Genomic DNA, 24,237 nt, shown 5'->3' on the forward strand with positions numbered 1-24,237 from the left:
CTATTAGAAATTAAAGTTTATATTTCTTCCTATCTTGGATTTTAATGTAAAATGCTAAAGCTATTTCATATATTGATTCATGTTTTTTTGACTACTTTTTTTTCGAGGTATAATTGACATGTAACATTGTATTAGTTTCAGGTGTATAACATAATGACTCGATACTTACATACACTGTGAAATGATCATCACAGTAAGTCTAGTCACTGTCTGTCACCACACAGTTACAAATTTTGTTTTTCTTGTGATGAGAACTTTTAAGATTTACTCTCTTAGCAGCTTTAGCAACTAAAATATGCAATGCAGTTTTACTGTCTATAGTCACTATGCTGTGCATTATACCACTGTGACTTATTTATTTTATAACTGGAAGTTGGTACCTTTGACCCTCTTCACGCATTTTACCCACCCGCTATCCCCTCTCCCCTCTGGCAACCACTAAACTGTCTCTTTATCTATGAGCTTCTTGTTGTTTTGCTTTGTTTTGTTTGTTTAGATTCCAAGTATAAGTGAAATAATACAGCATTTGTCTTTCTTTGTCTGACTTATTTCACTTAGCATAGTGCCTTCAAGGTCCATCCAGGTTGTTGAAAATGGCAAGATTCCATTTTTTTTTTTAAATGTCTGAGTGTTACCGAACCAAACTCGGGTCCGTTTGCCTGCACTCAGGAAAGCCAATTTCTGACACCGGGTTGTGGGAAGGAAAGTGAAGCATTCACTGCAGGGTACCAAGCAAGGAGTCCAGGGAAGCTAGTGTTCAAAACACCTGAACTCCCCGTGGGTTTCAGGAAAGCGTTTTTAAAGGCCAGGGGAGGCAGGGGAGTCGCAGAGTATGTAACCTGCCTGTGCACAAGTCTCTGGTCGGTTGCTGGTGAGGTAACGGGGCAGTGTCACATTGTCAATCCTCAGGCTCCGGTAGAGGTCTGGGGTCTGTGTGCTCCTGGTCATCAGGTAGTTAGTCTCTTCCATTTGGTGGTGGTTTTAGTATCTGCAAGACAACTCAGGAAAGGCGCATCAGGTACTGTTATCTAGGTCCTTCAGGGGAGCTCCAGCAGCGGGTATGGGGGAGGGGCCCGTCCTGGGAAGGCCCCATGGGGTCCTGCTGGGTTACAGGAGTACTGTTCCACTGTGTGTGTATACACCCCATCTTCTTTATCCCTTCATCCATCTGTGGTCGCTTCGGTTGTTTCCATATCTTGGCTAATGTAAATAAGGCTGCTATGGATATGGGGGTTCAGAAATCTTTTCGAATTAGTGTTTCTGTATTCCTTGGATAAATACCCAGAAGTGGAACTGCTGGATCATATGGTGGTTCTATTTTCAATTTTTTGAGGAACCTCCATACAATTTCCCGTACTGGCTGCACCAGTTTAAATTCCCACCAACAGTGCACAAGGGTTCCCGTTTCTCCACATCCTTGCCCACCCTTGTTATTTTTTTGTCTTTTTGATAATAGACATTCTGACAGGTGTGAGGTGAAACCTCACTGTGGTTTTGGTTTGCATTTCCCTGATGATTAATGATGTTGAGCATCTTTTCGTGTGCCTTTGGCCATCTCTATGTCATCTTTGGAAAAATGTCTGTTGAAGTCCTGTGCCCATTTTTTAATTGGGTTGGTGTTTTTGTTTTTTGGTTTGTTTTTTTTTTGATATTGAGTTGTATGAGTTCTTTGTATATTTTGGACATTAACCCCTTATCAGATATATTGTTTGCAAATACCTCTCCCATTCTGTAGGCTGTCTTTTCATTTTGTTGATCATTTCCTTTGCTCTGCGGAAGCTTTTTAGTTTGATGTAGTTCCGTTTGTTTATTTTTGCTTCTGTTGCCTTTGATTTTGAAGTTGGATCCAAAAAATCATTGCCAAGACTGATGTCAAGTTGCTTACTACCTACGTTTTCTTCTATGAGTTTTATGGTTTTAGGTCTTACGTTCAGGTCTTTAATCCATTTTGTGTTAATTTTTATGTATGATAAGTAAGATAGTGGTCCAGTTTTCTCCTTTTGTATGTGCCCGTCCAGTTTTCTCAACACCATTTATTGAAGAGACTGTCCTTTTCCCATTGTGTGATCTTGCCTCCTTTACATAAATTAATTGGCCATATATGCATGGGTTTATTTCTGAGATTAACTTAACACTTTTAAATGAGAGTAATGAACAATAAGTGGATTTCCCCCCAGCTTTACTGAGGGATAATCGACATTATTGTATATATTTAAAGTGTGCAATATGATGATTTGATATACATTGTGAAATGATTACAAAGATCAAGTTAATTGACACATCCATTACCTCACATAGTTAACTCCTTTTCTGTGTGCTTTGAGAATGCTTCAGATGTACTCTCATCAAGTTCCCAGTATTTAATACTGTTATTAACTATAGTCACCATGCTGTGCTTCAGCTCCTCAGAGCTTACTTATAACTGAAAAGATTGTACCCTTTGACCTATATCTCCCCATATCCTCCCCTGTTCCCTCCCTAGCCCCTGGCAACCACCATTATTCTGTTTCTGTGAGATTGGCTTTCTTATTTTTCTTAGATTCCACATATAAATGATACCATACAGTGTTTGTCTCTCTCTGTCTGGCTTATTTCACTTAGCGTAAAATGCCCTTTAGTTTCACCCATGTTGTTGCAAATGTCAGGATTGCCTTCTTTCTTATGGATGAATAATATTCCTTTGTGTGTGTGTGTCTGTCTGTGTGTCTGTCGGTCTCACACTGTATGAGTTTTTATGTGTTCAGTTTTTTGCCTTGGCAGTAGCCGAGGCAGTATAGCATACAGTTCAGAGCACGTGCTTTAGTCAAAAAGAACTGGGTTCAAGTCTCAACTCTGGCCTACGACCTATGTGACCTTAGGCAAATTACTTAATTTCTATAAGCCTAGCATCCTTATTAATAAATGTGAATTATAACAGTACTGTGAGAATTAAATGGGAGAAACCATGGAAAGGCCTTACTTGTCAGAGTACCTAGTGCCTGGCATATCATAAGCCCTAATAACTGTTTTTCAGTAAGCAGTCTTGGGCACCTACTGTATGTCATGTGCCTGCTACCACTGGGGATGGAGACACGTACAGGACATGGTGGCTGCCTCTGTGGGGTGTTCAGTATAGTGCAAAAGGAATTACAGAGGGACATAATATGTATGGGCGAAGGGCTATGGTGTATAGAAGCAACATTCTAAAGTGGCTGCTTTGTGCTTATTTTATTATTATTATTTTTTAACATCTTTACTGAAGTATAATTGCTTTACACTGGTGTGTTAGTTTCTGCTGTTTAACAAAGTGAATCAGCTATACATACACATATATCCCCATATCTCCTCCCTCTTGCGTCTCCCTCCCACCCTCCCTATCCCACCCCTCTAGGTGGTCACAAAGCACCGGGCTGATCTCCCTGTGCTATGCGTTTGCTTCCCGCTTGCTATCTATTTTACATTTGGCAGTGTATATATGTCCATGCCACTGTCTCACCTGGTCCCAGCTTACCCTTCCCCCTCCCTGTGTCCTCAAGTCCATTCTCTATGTCTGACTCTTTAGTCCTGTCCTGCCACTAGGTTCTTCAGAACCATTTTATTTTAGATTCCATATATATGTGTTAGCATATGGTAATTGTTTGTCCCTTTATGACTTACTTCACTCTGTATGACAGACTCTAGGTCCATCCACCTCACCACAAATAACTCAATTTCATTTCCTTTTATGGCTGAGTAATATTCCATTGTATATATGTGCCACTTCTTCTTTATCCATTCATCCGTCGATGGACACTTAGGTTGCTTCCATGTCCTGGCTATTGTAAATAGAGCTGCAATGAACATTGTGGTGCATGGCTCTTTTTGAATTATGGTTTCCTCAGGGTATATGCCCAGTAGTGGGATTGCTGTGTCGTATGGTAGTTCTATTTTTAGTTTTTTAAGGAACCTCCAAACTGTTCTCCACAGTGGCTGTATCAGTTTACATTCCCACCAACAGTGCAACAGGGTTCCCTTTTCTCCACACCCTCTCCAACATTTATTGTTTGTAGATTTTTGGATGATGGCCATTCTGACCGGTATGAGGTGATACCTCATTGTAGTTTTGAATTGCATTTCTCTAATGATTAGTGATGTTGAGCATCCTTTCATGTGTTTGTTGGCAATCTGTATATTTTCTTTGGAGAAATGTCTATTTAGGTCTTGTGTCCATTTTTGGATTGGGTTGTTTTTTTGACATTGAGCTGCATGAGCTGCATTTGTATTTTGGAGATTAATCCTTTGTCAGTTACTTCATTTGCAAATATTTTCTCCCATTCTGAGGGTTGTCTTTTCTTCTTTTTTATGGTCTGCTTTGCTGTGAGAAAGCTTTTAAATTTCATTAGGTCCCATTTGTTTATTTTTGTTTTTATTTCCATTTCCCTAGGAGGTGGGTCAAAAAGGACCTTGCTGTGATTTATGTCATGGAGTGTTCTGCCTATGTTTTCCTCTAAGAGTTATATAGTGTCTGGCCTTACATTTAGGTCTTTAATCCATTTTGAGTTTATTTTTGTGTATGGTGTTACGGAGTGTTCTAATTTCCTTCTTTTCCATGTAGCTGTCCAGTTTTCCCAGCACCACTTACTGAAGAGGCTGTCTTTTCTCCATTGTATATTCTTGCCTCCTTTATCAAAAATTAGATGACCATATGTGCATGGGTTTATGTGTGGGCTTTCTATCCTGTTCCATTCATCTATATTTCTGTTTTTGTGCCAGTACCATACTGTCTTAATTACTGTAGCTTTGTAGTTTATTCTGAAGTCAGGGAGCCTGGTTCCTCCAGCTCCGTTTTTCTTTCTCAAAATTGCTTTGGCTGTTCGGGGTCTTTTGTGTTTCCATACAAATTGTGACATTTTTTGTTCTAGTTCTGTGAAAAATGCCATTGGTAGTTTGATAGTGATTGCATTGAATCTGTAGATTGCTTTGGGTAGTATAGTCATTCTCACAATGTTGATTCTTCCAATCTGAGCACATGGTATATCTCCCCATCTGTTGTATCATCTTTAGTTTCTTTCATCAGTGTCTTACAGTATTCTGCATGCAGGTCTTTTGTCTCCTTAGGTAGGTTTATTCCTAGGTATTTTATTCTTTTTGTTGCAATGGTAAATGGGAGTGTTTCCTTAATTTCGCTTTCAGATTTTTCATCATTACTGTATAGGAATGCAAGAGATTTCTGTGCATTAATTTTGTGTCATGCTACTTTACCAAATTCATTGATTAGCTCTAGTAGTTTTCTGGTAGCATCTTTAGTCTTCTCCATGTATAGTATCATGTCATCTGCAAACAGTGACAGCTTTACTTCTTCTTTTCCAATTTGGATTCCTTTTATTTCTTTTTCTTCTCTGATTGCTGTGCCTAAAACTTCCTAAACTATGTTGAATAATAGTGGTGAGAGTGGACAACCTTGTCTTCTTCCTGATATTAGAGGAAATGGTTTCAGTTTTTCACCATTGAGAATTATGTTGGCTGTGGGTTTGTCACATATGGCCTTTATTATGTTGAGGTAAGTTCCCTCTGTTCTTACTTTCTAGAGGGTTTTTTAACATAAATGGATGTTGAATTTTGTCAAAAGCTTTGTCTGCATCTATTGAGATAATCATATGGTTTTTCTTCTTCAGTTTGTTAATATGGTGTATCACATTGATTGATTTGTGTATATTGAAGAATCCTTGATTCCTGGGATAAATCCCACTTGATCATGGTGTATGATCCTTTTAATGTGCTGTTGGATTCTGTTTGCTAGTATTTTGTTGAGGATTTTTGCATCTATGTTCATCAGTGATATTGGCCTGTCGTTTTCTTTTTTTGTGAAATCTTTGTCTGGTTTTGGTATCAGGGTGATGGCGGCCTCGTAGAATGAGTTTGGGAGTGTTCCTCCCTCTGCTATGTTTTGGAAGAGTTTGCAAAGGATAGGTGTTAGCTCTTCTCTAAAGTTTGATAGAATTCGTCTGTGAAGCCACCTGGTCCTGGGCTTTTGTTTGTTGGAAGATTTTTAATCACAGTCTCTATTTCAGTGCTTGTGATTGGTCTGTCCATATTCTCTATTTCTTCCTGGTTCCGTCTCTGAAAGTTGTGCTTTTCTTAACATTTGTCCATTTCTTCCAGGTTGTCCATTTTATAGGCATAGAATTGCTTGTAGTAATCTCTCATGATCCTTTTTGTTTCTGCAGTGTCAGTTGTTACTTCTCCTTTTTCATTTCTAATTCTATTGATTTGAGTCTTTTCCCTTTTTTTCTTGATGAGTCTGGCTAATGGTTTATCAATTTTGTTTATCTTCTCAAAGAACCATCTTTTAGTTTTATTGATCATTGCTATTGTTTCCTTCATTTCTTTTTCATTTATTTCTGATCTGATCTTTATGATTTCTTTCCTTCTGCTAACTTTGGGGTTTTTTTTGTGCTTGTTTCTGTAATTGCTTCAGATGTAAGGTTAGGTTGTTCATTTGAGATGTTTCTTGTTTCTTGAGGTAGGATTGTATTGCTATAAACTTCCTTCTTGGAACTGCTTTTGCTACATCCCATAGGTTTTGGGTTGTTGTGTTTTCATTGTTATTTTTTTCTAAGTATTTTTTGATTTCCTCTTTGATTTCTTCAGTGATCTCTTGGTTATTTAGTAGTATATTGTTTAGCCTCCATGTGTTTGTATTTTTTACAGCTTTTTTCCTGTAATTGATATCTAGTCTCATAGCATTGTGGTCAGAAAAGTTGCTTCATATGATTTCAATTTTCTTAAATATCCTGGAAAATGTTCCATGAACATTTGAGAGGAAGTTGTATTCTGTTGTTTTTGGGTGGAATGTCCTATAAAATATCAATTAAGTCCATCTTGTTTGATGTATAATGGAAAGCTTGTGTTTCCTTTTTTCTTTTCATTTTGGATGATCTGTCCTTGGAAAGTGGGGTGTTAAAGTCCCCTACTATGATTGTATTATTGTCAGTTTCCCCTTTTATGGCTGTTAGCATTTGCCTTATGTTTTGAGGTGCTCTATGTTGGGTTCATAAATATTTACACTTGTTATATCTTCTTGGACTGATCCCTTGATCATTATGTAGTGGCCTTCTTTGTCTCTTGTAACATTCTTTATTTTAAAGTCTATTTTGTCTGATATGACAATTGCTACTCCAGCTTTCTTTTGATTTCCATTTGCATGGAATATCTTTTTCCATCCCCTTACTTTCAGTCTGTATATGTCCCTAGGTCTGAAGTGGGTCTCTTGTAGACAGCATGTATGCAGATCTTGTTTTTGTATCCATTCAGCCAGTCTGTGTCTTTTCGTTGGACCATTTAATCCATTTACATTTAAGGTAATTATCGATATGTATGTTCCTACAACCATTTTCTTAAGTGTTTTTGGTTTGTTATTGTAGGTCTTTTCCTTCTCTTGTGTTTCCTGCCTAGAGAAATTCCTTTAGCATTTGTTGTAAAGCTCGTTTGGTGGTGCTGAATTCTCTTAGCTTTTGCTTGTCTGTAAAGGTTTTAATTTCTCCGTTGAATCTGAATGAGATCCTTGCTGGGTAGAATAATCTTGGGTGTAGGTTTTTCCCTTTCATCACTTTAAATATGTCCTGCTACTCCCTTCTGGCTTGCAGAGTTTCTGCTGAAAGATCAGCTGTTTATCTTATGGGGATTCCCTTGTATGTTATTTGTTGTTTTTCCCTTGCTGCTTTTAATACGTTTTCTTTGTATTTAATTTTTGACAGTTTGATTAATGTTTCTTGGTGTGTTTCTCCTTGTATTTGTCCTGTATGGGACTCTCTGTGCTTCCTAGACTTGATTGACTATTTCCTTTGCCATATTAGGGAAGTTTTCAACTCTAATCTCTTCAAATATTTTCTCAGTCCCTTTCTTTTTCTCTTCTTCCTCTGGGACCCCTATAATTCAAATGTTGGTGTGTATAATGTTGAACCAGTGGTCTCTGAGACTGTCCTCAATTCTTTTCATTCTTTTTCTTTATTCCACTCTGCGGTAGTTACTTCCACTATTTTATCTTCTAGGTCACTTATCCATTCTTCTGCCTCAGTTATTCTGCTGTGATTCCTTCTAGAGAATTTTAAATATCATTTATTGTGTTGTTCATCAGTGTTTGTTTGCTCTTTAGTTCTTGTAGGTCCTTGTTAAACGTTTCTTGTATTTTCTTCATTCTGTTTCCAAGATTTTGGATCATCTTTACTATCATTACTCTGAATTCCTTTTCAGGTAGATTGCCTATTTCCTCTTCGTTTGTTTGGTCTGGTAGGTTTTTACCTTGCTCTTTCATCTGCTGTGTGTCTCTGTCTTCTCATTTTGCTTAAATTACTGTGTTTGGGACCTCCTTTTCACAGGCTGCACGTTCGTAGTTCCCATTGTTTTTGGTGTTTGCCCCCATTGGCTAAGGTTGCTTCAGTGGGTTGTGTAGGCTTCCTTGTGGAGGACAGTGGTGCATGTGTTCTGGTGGATGAGGCTGGATCTTATCTTTCTTGTGGGCAGGACCACATCTGGTGGTGTGTTTTGGGGTGTCTGTGACCTTATTATGATTTTAGGCAGCCTCTGTGCTAATGGGTGAGGTTGTGTTCCTGTCTTGCTGGTTGTTTGGCATAGGGTGTCCAGCACTGTAGCTTGCTGGTCGTTGAGTGGAGTTGGGTGTTGGTGTTGAGATGGAGATCTCTGGGAGAGCTTTCGCCGTTTGGTATTACGTGGAGCTGGGAGGTCTCTTGTGGACCAGTGTCCTGAACTTGGCTCTCCCACCTCAGCGGCACAGGCCTGACACCTGCCCGGAGCACCAAGACCCTGGCAGCCACACGGCCAGGTATGTGGGGAATTTCTTGCCTTTTGGGAGGTCTGAGGTCTTCTGCCAGCGTTCAGTGGGTGTTCTGTAGGAGTTGTCCCACATGTGGATGTATTTCTGATGTATTTGTGGGGAGAAAGGTGATCTCCACGTCTTATTCCTCCGCCATCTTGAAGGTCTCCCTCAGCTTATTTTAAAGAAGAGGTGGTAGTGACTTATTTATTTCCGCTTATTAACTGCCATCATCTACACTTGAAAAACAAGTAGCACACAGAGTGAGTGACTTTGTGGGCCCCATAGAGGGCCTCAGAAGTGAGAAAGTGAGTGATACAAAGAAAATGCATCATTGTAAAGCAACCATACTCCAATAAAAATTAATTTAGAAAAAAACATAGGAAAAAAGAGAAAATGCTTCCAAAATAAAGACTGGAGTCAACCTGACATCAGCTGTTTGTTTTGTCCGGGGCAGTGTCTGGTTTCGGGTAGTGTTATTGTGCGTGGTGAGATGAGGCAGCTGTGTGTGCCTCAGCATTCGGCGATGCTGGGAGCCAGATTTGCCCCCGGAGGGTACAGGAACACGTGGTGGCAGGCAGGCCTGAAGGCAGGGGCTCCTGGGTTTCCTCCTTGGTGTTTGTGTGATGCCTCTTGTCCCCAGTCACAGCCACATTTAGGAAGTGTTGACTTGGAATTAAAAGAAGGAAAAGAAAAGAAAAAGATATTCCCAGTTCCCCAGTTGTCTAGTTCTGTACCATGTACTTATTCGTTGCTTCTATGTCATATACTTTAAAAAAATGAACAAAGGTTACAGAGCAGCTCCATTTCAAGCAGGCACACTTGAAATGTGATCCATCAGTAGTACTTTGCTGGTTATTGGTTGTGAGACTCACTTGTGGGGAATGGATGGCCCAGGACAAACAGCCTCTCAGGAGGGGATCACATATCTTACCAGTTCATATACATCCTTTTAGGTTAGGGAGAGCAGTCAGGCAGCAGAATCATAATACTGCTGTTTCAATATTTCGTTCACATAGTATGGAAATGCCAGCACTAATACCATTTCTAAAATATTCAGCATCTGCAAAATAAAAATCAGTGAAATTGGGCTTCCCTGGTGGCACAGTGGTTGGGAGTCCGCCTGCCGATGCAGGGGACACGGGTTCGTGCCCTGGTCTGGGAGGATCCCACGTGCCGCGGAGTGGCTGGACCCGTGAGCCATGGCTGCTGAGCCTGCGCGCGCAACGGGAGAGGCTACGGCAGTGAGAGGCCCGCGTACCACACACACACACACAAAATCAGTGAAATTATTATATTTCAAATACAAAAACTCATTGACTTGTAAAAAAATTTGTAGACATGTAAGTAGACTTTCATATAGGTCTGCTGCTTCTTTTGACTGAATACCCTTCCCTTCCTCACCTCCCATAGAGGTGGCACCTCAGTCCTCCCCCAGGGTGAGGGTCTTCTGGACCACCAACTCCCTGACCTTTGCTCTGGTTCCCAACAATAGTTTCTTTCCAGCCAACTTACCCACCTGAAAGCACGGTGACCCTGCCCTCCAGAAGAGAGATCAGCCTACCTCCAAAACTGGGCTCCTTCAGGGGGCAGGCAGGGGGCAGTGGGAGGGACTAGGAGCTGCAGAAGGTGGGCATTAAAGGGGTCTGGGAGGACTTGTGGTGGAGATTGCAGGGAGAGGCTGGTGGGAGAGAGTTGGAGAACTGGAGCGGGACTGGAGAGAGTCAAGAAATACAGAAAAAGCTGCTGATTGATGTCTGAAATAACTCTATCGCGCCAATAAAAATACTAGTATTTAAAAATACTAGATATGGGCTTCCCTGGTGGTGCAGTGGTTAAGAATCCACCTGCCAATGTAGGGGACACATGTTGGAGCCCTGGTCCGGGAAGATCCCACATGCCGCGGAACAGCTAAGCCCGTGTGCCACAACTCCTGAGCCTGCGCTCTAAGAGCCCACAAGCCACAACTACTGAGCCCACGCGCCACAACTACTGACGCCTGCATGCTCTAGGGTCTGTGTGCCGCAACTACTGAGCCCGCGAGCCACAACTACTGAAGTCTGTGTGCCTAGAGCCTGTGCTCCACAACAAGAGAAGCCACTGCAATGAGAAGCCCGTGCACCGCAACGAAGTGTAGCCCCTGCTCGCCGCAACTAGAGACAGCCTGCGCACAGCAGCGAAGACCCAATGCAGCCAAAAATAACAAATAAATAATAAATAAATTTATAAAAAAGTAAAAATACTAGATATAGTTGTCCCTCAGTATCAATAGCGGATTGGCTCCAGGAGCCCCCATCCCCATACCATGCTCAAGTCCCTCATATAAAATGTTGTATTATTTGCATATAACCTAAGCACATCCTGCCATAGACTTTAAATCATCTCTCGATTACTTATACAACTTAATACAGTGTAAATGCTACGTAAATATTTGCCGGTGTGTGGCAAATTCAAGTTTTGCTTTCTGGAATCTTCTGGAATTGTCTTTTTTATTTTTTTCCCTGCATATTTTCCATCTGAGGTTGGTTGAATCTGCAGATGCGGAACCGTGGATAAGGAGGGCTGACTGTATACTGCCAATGCTGTAAAGCCAACAACTGTTTTTATAGTAACTGTTTTCACTTCTCCCATAGTCACTTTTAATTTGAAGTGTTCAAAACTTTATCTTGCTTTATAGACCAACACACATGGTAAACATCTTTCTTTTGCCTTGAGAATAGGCAAATAATGCTTAGAATAAAATCTCTTCTGAGAGGGAGGTTAGAAAATTCTGAATATTGGCACCAGTTTTTTTTTTTTTCCCACCCCGGTACGCGGGCCTCTCACTGTTGTGGCCTCTCCCGCTGCGGAGCACAGGCTCCGGACGCACAGGCTCAGCGGCCATGGCTCACGGGCCCAGCCGCTCCGTGGTACGTGGGATCCTCCCGGACCGGGGCACGAACCTGCGTCGCCTGCATCAGCAGGCGGACTCCCAACCACTGCGCCACCAGGGAAGCCCTGGCACCAGTTTTAAACACACTTTCCCAACACACTTATCCCAAGAGATACTTGTACCTGTTGTAAGTACCTAGTGCTGTTTTATGGTGTGTGTGTGTTTATTTTAGTGATTTCAATTCCAAAATTCAAAGTAATTAGAGAAGTAGGCATGAGAATGAATCAAGTCACTCTGGGTTCTGTGTGCAGGATTCCATACCTTGTCTCCCTGGACTGGAATCATTTCTCTGATTAGTGTTTCTCAGGCTAGGGAAATGTTCCAAGATCCCTGAAGGAACATGTTTCTAAAGAATAAGCAAGGGGAATTTTAATTAAAACTGCTTTTCAATGATTTCATTGAAATATACACAAATATAAAAGGAGGTAGATATACACTTCTTATTCATATAGCATTTAAATATAAAACCAAAGCAAATTTACAGATTAGATATTAACAAAACTCTAAAATCAATAAAACACAAATTAGCCTCATGCATTTAACGTGATGAGCAAGAAAGCATTATTGAAGCCAAACCCCACTTGCATTGTGATCAGGACTGCGGGCTGCCAGGCCTGGGGACTTGAGTTCTGCAGCTTGTTCTATACACCCAGGGATGACTCAGCTCTCTTTTGTCCTTTCAGCTGCTATTAAACTTTCATTCATGCAGGGAGCCAGGACTGCAGTGGCCTTCTCCTGGGCACAAATGCATCACTTACAAAGGAAGACTGCTTTTCTTCTTTCTTATTGCCCTTGGACAATTCAGTATACATGGCACCAGCGCAATCATTAAAATGAATGCAAATTATATGGTAACACATCATTATAAAGAGGTCATTCAGAATGTGTTTTTATTTTGTTTAGGATAATCATTACAAAAACCCACAACATTTAAAAATTGCATAGCGCACTTTCAGATCTCTGGGAATAAATCTGTGGTTTTCTGTTTGAGAAATACTGCTACAGGTCAACATGATCTATACTGTTGATTTTTTTTGTTTCTTCCTGTGAGGTTATGTAGCAAACATTATTCATTAACTTAACAAAAGCTTTCAGGAGAGAGTTCCTTTTTTCTCCTGATAAATGAAACTAGCATACCTCTTAGACATGTTTGTGGTTGTATTTATTTATAGGCATACCTTGGAGAAATTGTGGGTTTGGTTCCAGACCACTGCAATAAAGTGGATATCACAATAAAGCAAGTCACACAAATTTTTTGGTTTCCCAGTGCATATAAAAGTTGTTTAAGTTATAGTGTTGTCTATTAAGTGTGCAATAGTATTATGTTTAAAAAAACAATGAATGTACAAACCTTAATTAAAAAATACTTTATTGCTAAAAAATGTTAGCTGTCATTTTAGCCTTCAGCCAGTCGCAATCTTTTTGCAATGGTAACATCAAAGATCACTGATCACAGGTCACCATAACAAATAAGAATGAGAAACTTTGAAATATTGTGAGAATTACCAAAATGTGACACAGAGACATGAAGTGAGCAAATGCTGTTGGAAATATGGCGCCCATAGTCTTGAGAGACTCAGGGTTGCCACAAAATTCAATTTGTGGGGAAGCGGGGGGAGGGTGGGATGAACTGGGAAATTAGGTTTGACATAAATATACTAACGACCATGTGTAAAACAGATAGCTAGTGGAAACCTGCTGTATAGCACAGGGAGCTCAGCTCGGTGCTCTGATGACCTAGATGGGTGGGATGGGGTGGGAGGGAGGTCCAAGAGGGAGGGGGGATATATGTATACATATAGCTGATTCACTTCACTGTACAGCAGAAACTAACACAACATTGTAAAGCAATTACACTCCAATAATAAATAAATAAATAAATAATGTAAACACAAAATTTTTAAAAAAGCAATATCTGTGAAACACAATAAAGTGAAGCCCAATAAAACAAGGTATGTCTGTACTGTTATTCCCCTCCTCAAAAGTTTATTCAGATTTATTCACATATTGATGGAGTGTCTTCTGTAGGCCAGGCATTGGTCTAAGTGCCTAGTGAGGGACAGCTTTCTAAATATCTGGTTTTTTAAATTAATTAATTAATTTTTGGCTGCGTTGGGTCTTCGTTACTGTGTGGGCTTTCTCTAGTTGCGGCAAGTGGGGGCTACTCTTTGTTGTGGTGCACGGGCTTCTCATTACGGTGGCTTCTCTTGTTGCGGAGCACGGGCTCTAGGCACGTGGGCTTCAGTAGTTGCAGCATGCGGGCTCAGTAGTTGTGGCTCGCGGGCTCTAGAGCACAGGCTCAGTAGTTGTGGCACACAGGCTTAGTTGCTCCACGGCATGTGGGATCTTCCCGGCCCAGGGCTCGAACCCGTGTCCTCTGCATTGGCAGGTGGATTCTTAACCACTGCGCCCCCAGGGAAGCGCCCCAGGGACAGCTTTCTAAATATTTAGTTTCTCCCAAGAGGAACTCTGTGTGTGTGTGTGTGTGTGTGTGTGTGTGTGTGTATAAAGGGAGACTTAACATGTTGACAGATGAAATTTGCATTATCCACTTTACCCAACAAGATTAACCTCTGAAGTCATGGTTGTAAAGCTCCTGTTTTGGAATTAGATTTCTTATAAATGAGAGTTCTATTAATATTGTGAATTATGGGGTTAGTGAAATGGTTTGTAAAGGTCCTTAAAAAATTTTTTTTTAATTGTTTTTAGTGTTCTGCTGAGTCAGTATTCATCAAAACAACTAGTCTGTTCCATGGAAACTCCAGTCAGCTGTTCAAATGGTGTTAGTTCCATGGCCAAATGGTCAGATAGGTTATCTGTTTTGTTATTTGTTTTGTTATTTGTGGGATGTAGAAAGTTCAAGTTTTGAAATCCAACTAAGAGACTTTTTCTTTTTCTTTACATAGAAGGCTAGACCATCTATAATGCAGGTAAATGACTCTGTAAAATTTATTTATGTATTTTTCCAACAGTATTCTCTGTGGGATACTATAATATTGCCAATAATATGTTTTATTCTAGGATGCTGTAACACTTTGTTCCTACCCTTTCATCTTTGATGCCCAAGCCAAGACCAAGATGTTACAGACCGATGCTGAACTGCAGATGCAGGTAACATATTTTAAACCTTACTTTCTCTTCTTACGGGTTTCTTTCATCTTATACATTCAGTTGTAATTTTTCCTAATAGGAGAAAGTTGATTTGGATGAAGTTCCATTGTAACTTTTAGAACTGTTGGAAAAATTTTCAGCAATTTTATATTGAATATAACACGTATACGTGAATGCACATCTACATAAATGGGGGGGTGGCAAGTGTCTTCGTAAAGGGCCATATAGTAAATATGTGTCTTTGTGGGCCATACAGTTGTCTCAAGTATTCAGCTCTGTCGTAGTGTGACATTTGAATTTTATGTAATTTTCACATGTAGTGAAATATTTTTCTTCTGATTTTTTAAAAACTATTTTAAGATGTAAAAACCGCTGTCAGCTCAAGAGCTGTACAGAAGCAGGCAGCAGGCTGGATTCGGTCCTTGGGCCATTGTTTGCTGACCCCTGATAGAGTGTTAAATGGAGCTTGGCAGTTCTTTATTGAGCAGAAACTCAAGTTACAGAGATTTGTTTAATTTATTTTAAACACCCATTTTTATTGTAAAATATAATTGGTTTTTTTTTTTTTTTTTTTCTTTTTGCGGTATGTGGGCCTCTCACTGTTGCGGCCTCTCCCGTTGCGGAGCACAGGCTCCGGACGCGCAGGCCCAGCGGCCATGGCTCACGGGCCCAGCCACTCCGCGGCATATGGGATCCTCCCAGACCGGGGCACGAACCCGTATCCCCTGCATCGGCAGGCGGACTCTCAACCACTGCGCCACCAGGGAGGCCCTATAATTGGTTTTGACAAGCCTACAAAGACATCTGAATTAGCAATCCAGATCTACCAAGTCCCATTGTTGGTGGATATATAACTTCATTCATCTCCCTCTCCCTTTCCCCATCTGTCTGTCTGTCTCTAGCTCTTATCTATATCTGTCTCTCTCTCTCTCTCTATATATATATATATATATGTTTTCACAGTGATAGGTTTTCCAGAGAAAATGGACATTTTTCAAAGAATAAACACCATTTAGCAAGGGGTTATTAGGTTTCTTTTCCTGCCACTTTGAAAGTCATAGTTTCTACCCACTGTCTGTCATCACATTCTTCTACTAAGATATTATTTCAGTCTTAATCAGCTTAGTCTAAACCATTTTCCTGGAGTGAGTTATGGATCATATGGTTTATATAAAGTGTTTCAGTTAATCTCTTTGGGTTCAGATTAGAAAGATTTGTGTGTTTTGTAAACATGAGTAACTGAGAAAATCTACTGGAAAAGTTAGGAGGAAAATAAAGACCAAAATGGAGCTGCAGTCAGCCTGGCCCCGACCTACCCCCGGTCCAAAGGCAGGGCTGGCCGCTGTCCCCACTCACAGGTGCTCTCTGAGCGGTAACTGTGCTCTTGGATGTGCTGTTCCAGGTGGCGGTCAACGGGGCCAACCTGCAGAATGTCTTCATGCTTCTCACCTTGGAGCCTCTGCTGGCCAGAAGCCCCTTCCTGGTCCTTCATGTTCGCAGGAGCAACCTTGTTGGAGATGCCCTGAGAGAGCTGAGCATTCATTCTGATATTGATTTGAAAAAACCTCTCAAAGTGAGCGCTTCCGTATATTCCTCTAAATACCTTCCTGGGTTTTCTTTAAACAGTGTTGAGGAAGCAGCAGAGATTGTATTAAAATCGTGGAGTACAGCCATTCATTCTTTCTTTCATTCATTTTACAAGAATTTACTCACTTCCTTCTGTCCAGTCACCAAACAGAACATCTCAACGTGACATCAGATAAAAATGCCAGTGGATTACTTGAGGGGAATATAGGGCCTTTTTTTGTCCGCTGTCTTCAGTTTACCTGCTCCAGCTCTACCAAAACCAAGCAAACAACAGCACTACTAAAGCTTCAACTAGGTAAAACTACCAAGCCAGCATCTAGGAAGTCTTTGGATGTCAAAGATTTAAGAGAAGGAAGGTAAAAAAAAAAATAATAAAGAGAATGGAAAGGTAGTGAAATTGTCTGGGCAGCTCGTGGCCTGTTAGGATAGGCCCTCTCAGTACTTGGAAATGATTAAATTAAGAAATCGTCTTTCCTCAGAGATTAGGCATGTTTGTGTCACCGCTTAGTGTATTCCCAGGGCTTAGCCCAATGCTTGGTATGCGGTAGCTGGTCAGTAACTATTTAGTGACCTGTTGAAGTTTTAAGTGATTTACCTTTCCCTTCAGAAGACTCTCCTAACTCTATTTCCAATCCTGCTGTAAACTCCAGCTTCTGAAACGTAAGAGGCGAGAAACTGATGGTCTCCATGACACTGTCACCCGTTTAAAAATTTCCAGTAAGTAGTATCAGTCCCATCAGTCTGCCTGGGAGTTCTCCCTAGAACTTCTGGGTTAGGTTTTTGATATTGCAAAGAGAGGGCGCTTTCTTTGCCCCTTGTTTACAATCAGTAATTCAGATGGGACAGTTCTTGCTTGGTAGCACGTTTGAGTTAAGTCTTCTGCTGGCATCCATATAATTGGAGACCTTTACTCTCTTGCTCTAGGCAACCTTGACCACAGGCACCGAGATAAGCTTGCTTTTTTTTTTTTTTTTTCTCGCTGCTCCACGCAGCACGCGGGATCTTAGTTCCCTGTCCCCTGATCAAACCCGTGGCCCCAGCACTGGAAGTGCAGAGTCTTAACCACTGGACCATCAGGGAAGTTCCCAGGATAAGCTTTCTTAAATGCTGTTTTTAATTCTGTCCCTGAGCCCTTACCAGTAAAATGGGGATGCTAATAGTAATTCCAGTGTGTGAGCCTGTTCTGAGGATTAGCTTAGTGGAGTTTAAGTGCTGCCTGGCATGTAGGAGACTCTCAGTAAATCTCGTCCTTTGGTTTGCTGTGGCTGTTGTTGTGATGGGTCTCTCTATAGCCCCTTCCAGAGCCCAGGTCTGTGTCTGCTCAGAATGCACTCCTCCCTTTCATATGCATCAGTTAGATCAAGAACCCCACTGAGAGAGATTTCTTCCTTTATTCAAGGTAGTCACTGCTTTTCTCTACATGCCAGAGCACTGACCTCTCAGTGTATCTGACTCTTTGAAAATAAAATGTATTCTCGAATTGGTTCTTTTATGTTTGCCTCCCTGCCCCAAATAGATGGTAAACTTTCTGTGGACATTACGGTAAACTTCTGACTTGCTCTGTATCCCATGAAGTGCCTGGTAAAATTTTGTGTGTTTATAAGTGCCTTGTTAATAATCAGCGATACACTTTGCAGTTTTCATTGCGTCCGTGTGTTCTCTGTTACATCTTCCTTTCTTTGTCCTGACTTTGGAAAGAATTTGCTAAAGAAAAAAAACCCAAACAACAAAAAAACAAACATAAAATGCCAGTGATTCCCCTGAAATACTAATTCTGCTTTCATTATTTCAAGGTCATTTTTGATGGTGAAGAAGCAGTGGATGCTGGTGGCGTCACAAAGGAGTTCTTTCTTTTACTATTAAAAGAATTGTTGAATCCCATCTATGGAATGTTCACCTACTATCAGGATTCAAATCTCTTGTGGTTTTCAGATACGGTAAGTTAGTGATGTCACCATTCAACAGATGGATTGAATTAAACTGCCTTTTTTGTTGTCAGACCAATCCCTATAGCCTTCTGGTGTTTACAAAGGGGAGCATAACAAAGGTAGTCATTTAACATGAGTATCTTCATGTTTCCCGTCTTCATGTTTCACCTGTTGCTAAGACCTCATAGTGTGTTTTGTCACCCATTAGCCCCATTTCCATTTCTAGTAGGTAAGCTCCAAGTTTTGTAATCCTTGGAGGGTAGAAAGAGTATGGTATGATAAAAAAATTGGTTTTATGACATATAAAAAGTAGTTGTCAGATATATCTTACTTGAATAACAGTGATAGCATGTGTATGAATACTCATACAAATATACACATACTCACATTTTTGAAAATTCAGTTGGAGAGCTAAGTTTTAAAAGGCATTCTCATTTCAAGCAGACTATAGTTTAGCTCTTTTTCTACCAGTGTTTTCTCCCTAGATCTGCACTGTCTTGAAAGGTAGCCATTAGCTTCCTGTGGCTATTTAAGTTTACATTTTATTTAATTAAAATTAAGTAATACTAAAGTCATTCCCTCAGTTGTACTAACCACCATTCAAGTGCTCAGTAGACACATGTAGTTAGTGGCTGCCCTCTGGGACGGCACAGAATAGAATATTTCCATCATTGCAGAAAGTTCTGTTGGACAGCATTGCTCTAAATGAGGGTAAGCTGTTCTCTGTATCACAGCTGAGCTGTAGATGCTTAACTTACAGCATTGCATCTTTGGGGGGCAGCTGAACTTTTGTTAGGGGTACTTCTCTGCTTCAGAAGGTAACTAAATATTAATGAGATCTTCATTCTTTCATACTGAAAATATTTTAAGGTAAACGGCAGATTGTTTTGAGGGCTGCAAACACTGCTTTTCTTTTTTGTAAAAAAATGTTTATTTATTTATTTTTGGCTGTGTCAGGTCTTAGTTGCGGCGCAGGCTCTTCGTTGTGGCGTGCGGGCTCCAGAGCGCGTGGGCTCTGTAGTTGCGGCACGTGGGTTCTGTAGTTGCGGCACGCGGGCTTAGTTGCCCTGTAGCATGTGGGATCTTAGTTCCCCTACCACGGATCAAACCCACGTCCCCTGCATTGGAAGGTGGATCCTTAACCACTGACCCACCAGGGAAGTCCCTGCTTTTCTTTTTAACACATGTGCACATGTGGTGAAAGTGTTTTGTAGAGCACAACTGGTTTCACTTAATTGGCATAACCTGCGGACTCGCCATCTACAACTCCACCGTGGTGGACCTGCACTTCCCGTTGGCTCTCTATAAGAAGCTGCTGAACGTGCAGCCTGGCCTGGAAGACTTGAAGGAGCTATCACCCACGGAAGGAAGGTACGGAGCTGGAAGACGGGAGCCTGGCGTGGAGAACTGCTCTGGCGCCGGGACCAAAGGTTGACAACATCATGTGTACAAGTTAAGAGTTTATCATTAGACTGGGCTGTGTGTGCTTTGTCTTAAGACGTGGCTCCACAGCTACTGGCTTGAAGCAGTGCCTGTGTCACTCTAGGTGCAGAGGAGAAAGGGGAAAAGGGAAGTCGTAGCTGCCCAGGAACCCAGCTGTCTGCTTTTCTTATCCTGAACAAAGAATTAGGACTTCGAGCTTTGTCCTGGTCCATAAGTACAGGGGAGAAAGTATTGAAAAGGGAGTCTGTATTTTGAAAAAACCTACAGGTCTCCCTGTCCTTCTGTGTTTCTCTTTTCTGTCACCTTGACTGTCACACCGCAGCCACACTCACAGCACTTCTGGTCACCAAACGTCTGGCGGTTTCCCCCTACCACCAAGTAATCCTCCACGACGCCAGCTGGTGTCCTGCAGTTCATCTCAGTTCTGACACCGTCTACCTAGAGATGGCATTGGATCCCACAAGCTCAGTGCTCGGTTCCTCCAGACTACTCTCACCCACTTCGGGTGCCAGTTGCAAGCAGTAGGTGCCCAGGTTACCCACAACTTCTGTCTGATCTGGTTACAAATCAGAAGTTCTCGTGACCCCTCCTCGGGCCCGATTAATTTCCTAGAGCGGCCCGAAGAATTCAGGGAAACACTTAGGTTTAGCAGTTTATTCAAGGTTTACGATAAAGGATACAGATGAACAGCCAGTTGAAGAGATACATAGGGTGAGGCCTGGAGGGGCCCTGAGTGTAGTAGGAGCTTCTGACCCCATGGAGTTGGGGTGTACTACCCTCCCCCTGTGTGGATGTGTTCACCAACCTGGAAGCTCCCTGAAGCCCCTACTATTGGGATTTTAAGGAGGCTTCCTTACGGGTGATCAATTATGACCTTCATTTCCAGCCCCTCTCCCCTCTCTGGAGAATGGGGGGCGTGGAGCTGAAGACCACGGCTGGGTCCTTCTGGTGACCAGCCCCCGCCCAGGAGCCCACCCAGAATCACCCCATTAGAACAAAAGATGCTCCTGATCCTCTCATCACTTAGGGTTTGGGGAGCCCTGTGCCAGGAACTGGGGACAGAGACCAATGTATGCATTTTCTGTTATGTCATAGAGCCTTTTTAAGAAAGTAGTTTGAGATATAATTCGCATACCACACAATTCACCCAGCTAAAGTATACAATTCAGTGACTTTTAGTATATTCAGAGTTGTACAGCCTTTATTACAATCAATTTTAGAATATTTTCATCACCTGAAAAAGAAAACTGGTGCTGCTTAGTCGACATCCCCAACTTCCTCATCCCCCAAGCCCTAGGCAACCACTAAGCTACTTTCTGTGTCTATTGATTGTCTATTCTGGATATTTCACACAAATAGAATCATACCATGTGTTTTTTTTTGTTTGTTTGTTTGGTTTTTTTTGCGGTACGCAGGCCTCTCACTGTTGTGGCCTCCCCCGTTGCGGAGCACAGGCTCCGGACGCGCAGGCTCAGCGGCCATGGCTCACGGGCCCAGCCGCTCCACGGCATGTGGGATCTTCCCAGACCGGGGCACGAACCCGTGTCCCCTGCATCGGCAGGAGGACTCTCAACCACTGTGCCACCAGGGTAGCCCCATGTGTGTTTTTTTGTGACTGGCTTCATTTACACAGCACATTTTCAAGGTTCATCTAAGTTGCAACTTGTATCAGTATTTTCTTTCTTTTTATTGCCAACTAATATTTTGTTATATGGATATATACCACATTTTGTTTATCCATTCGTCAGTTGATGGACTTTTGGCTTTCTCCTACCTTCTGGCTGTTACTAATAGTGCTGCTGTGGATATTCTTACAGACTTTTTGTGTTGATGTAAGTTTTCATTTTTCTTGGGTATGTACCTAGGAGTGGAATTGCTAGGTCAAATGGTAACTCTGTGTTTAGCCTTTTGAGGAACCTCCAGACGGTTTTCCAGCGTAGTGGAGCCATGTTTTTATGTTATTATTCTTTCTGGCTCTTAAAAACTCCTTTTATTCTGAGTTTCTCTGTACTGATTTTAGGTAGCATGAGGCAAAGTATATAAAAAGACACCATATCTGTGACTTTCTCTAAACAGTACAACTCTTTTGACTTCAACAGGAAGGAACATCCCTTTTTTATGGAGAAAGAATACTGATTTTAAGATGGAGATAGAGGAAGGGTGGTCTCTAAGGTGCCCTCTGGAAAGGAGACTGTCACACCAGCAGGATAGGACACCAATACAGAGAAAGCATAAAGGATGTGGGGAGAGGGTGCACAGAGAGAGGAAAAGAAAATGTAGGAGGAATATAAAAAAATGACAGAGGAGACCCAGGCAGGGTTGCTTTTTTTGGTAACTGAGTGTGACAGAAATGCGTGCTATTTTCTTTGCCAACCTGGCTGAGAATGACACATTTCAAGTAATCTTGGCTGGTTAACTGGAAACAGATTTAAATTCCACACTAAGAATTTTCTTTCTGGGCAATTTTCTTTCTTTATGGAACTGCCAGACTCCGCGATCACTAAAGAAGAAAGTGTGAATGAGGTCTAGTAATAAGAACGTATTCTTGTGAGAGTATACGATATGATCATTGTTGGCAGAAACATGTTTTGATGTTCTTTAATATGGCAGTTGTTTACCATACAGAGCCCCTTGCATTAACAAGTAAGCCATTAAGACTCCTAAGTGGATACAGTGACTTTGTAGCTTTTTTTTTTTTATGGTAAGAGGATTTTTCTACTAATGCGTATGGGTAAAGCAAGTCTGTAGGACCGCTGCAAGACCATCTCCTCATGTATCTATTTCTGAGGAATACTAGAGTTAACACATGTGTCAGATATGACTCCATCTGAATTTCTTCATAAATTCAGTAAGATTTGTCAGTAGGAACAGAGAATGATTAATGAGTGTCTTACAAGTCAACTGCCATATTTCTTTTCAAGATACAGTTAACATGATTTTCTGTCAGTCTGGATTTATGTTCATTCTAGAATCTTCTTTTATAGCATTTCCTTGCAAACAGTCTGGTGGGCATGTGACTGAGATAGAAACACTATTGCCATGTCTGATTTGCCTCATTTCCTTTCTCTGTCAATCTGTGATTAGGAGTCTTCAAGAACTTTTAGATTACCCTGGGGAAGATATTGAGGAGACTTTCTGCCTCAACTTCACGGTAAGGATTTCCACAGTTTACTCATGTTTGTAGCTGTCTCTTTCATCATGCTTACAAGTCACAATTAACATTAATTTTTCTCCAAATGAAAGAACAAATTCAGAGACTTCTCTGAACCAACTTATCTTAGTCATAGTGTCTTTTTTATTTTTATTTTTAAAATTTTATTTATTTATTGGCTGCATTGGGTCTTTGTTGCCGTGTGCGGGCTTTCTCTAGCTGCAGCGAGCGGGGGCTACTCTTCGTTGCGGTGTGCAGGCTTCTCATTGCGGTGGCTTCTCTTGTTGCGGAGCACAGGCTTTAGGCACATGGGCTCAGTAGTTGTGGCACACGGGCTTAGCTGCTCTGCAGCATGTGGGACCTTCCCGGACCAGGGCTCGAACCCGTGTTCCCTGCATTGGCAGGCGGATTCTTAACCACTGCGCCACCAGGGAAGTCCCTTTAATGTCTTTTTTAAAATCAAAGTATAGTTGCTGTACAATATTATATCAGTTACAGGTGTACAATATAGTGATTCACAATTTTTAAAGGTTATACTCCATTTATAGTTATTATAAAATATTTGCTATATTCCTCATGTTGTACAGTATGTCTTTGTAGCTTATTTTATGCCTAATAGCTTGTACGCCTTAGTCCCCTACTGCTATACTGTCCCTACCCTCTTCCCTCTCCCCACTGGTAACCACTGGTTTGTTCTCTAAATCTGTGAGTCTGCTTCTCTTTTGTTATGTTTACTAGTTTGTTGTGTTCTTTAGATTCTATGTACAAGTGACATCATACAGTATTTGTCTTTCTCAGTCTGACTTATTTCACTTAGCATAAAACCCTCCAAGTTCATCTGTGTTGCTGCAAATGGCACAATTTCCTTCTTTTTTATGGCTGAGTAGTATTCCATTGTGTACATGTGTCACATCTTATTTACCCATTCATCTGCTGATGGACACTTAGGTTGCTTCCATATCTTGGCTATTGTAAATAATGTTGCTGTAAACATTGGGGTGCATGTACTTTTTGGAATGTTTTTGTTTTTTTCAGATATATACTCAGGAGTAGAATTGGTGGGTCATATGGTAGAGTGTCTTGAATGTTACAGGAGTTCAGTAAATGTGTTGAATAAATGAATGAATGATTAATCTATACAATTAAGAAAATTACTGAAGCATTATTCCTCTTTACTCCTATGCATATAATTTCTTTTCTGGAGTTCATATCATTTTCTCTTTGATTGCATTTATTGGCAACTCCATGTCTTGGCATATATACACTACCAAATGTAAAATCAATAGCTAGTGGG

General features: G+C 41.2%; 1 protein-coding gene across 5 annotated transcripts in view; it reads left to right on the forward strand.

The window, feature by feature from the left end:
• HERC3 (HECT and RLD domain containing E3 ubiquitin protein ligase 3) overlaps positions 1–24,237 on the forward strand; it is a 141,772-nt gene that overhangs the window by 71,790 nt on the left and 45,745 nt on the right. For 4 of the 5 annotated variants that reach the window (XM_081232871.1, XM_081232875.1, XM_081232873.1 and 1 more), the window contains exons 17-22: positions 14,630–14,653; positions 14,745–14,834; positions 16,237–16,407; positions 18,215–18,358; positions 19,554–19,720; positions 22,877–22,943. In XM_081232871.1, coding sequence (XP_081088997.1) covers positions 14,630–14,653; positions 14,745–14,834; positions 16,237–16,407; positions 18,215–18,358; positions 19,554–19,720; positions 22,877–22,943 — 663 coding nt within the window. The remainder of the gene's footprint in view (positions 1–14,629; positions 14,654–14,744; positions 14,835–16,236; positions 16,408–18,214; positions 18,359–19,553; positions 19,721–22,876; positions 22,944–24,237) is intronic. The other variant, XM_081232874.1, reaches the window with a different exon arrangement.

The sequence above is a fragment of the Mesoplodon bidens genome (assembly GCF_964165515.1).
Source record: "Mesoplodon bidens genome assembly, chromosome: 1".
NCBI classification, from domain to species: domain Eukaryota; kingdom Metazoa; phylum Chordata; class Mammalia; order Artiodactyla; family Ziphiidae; genus Mesoplodon; species Mesoplodon bidens.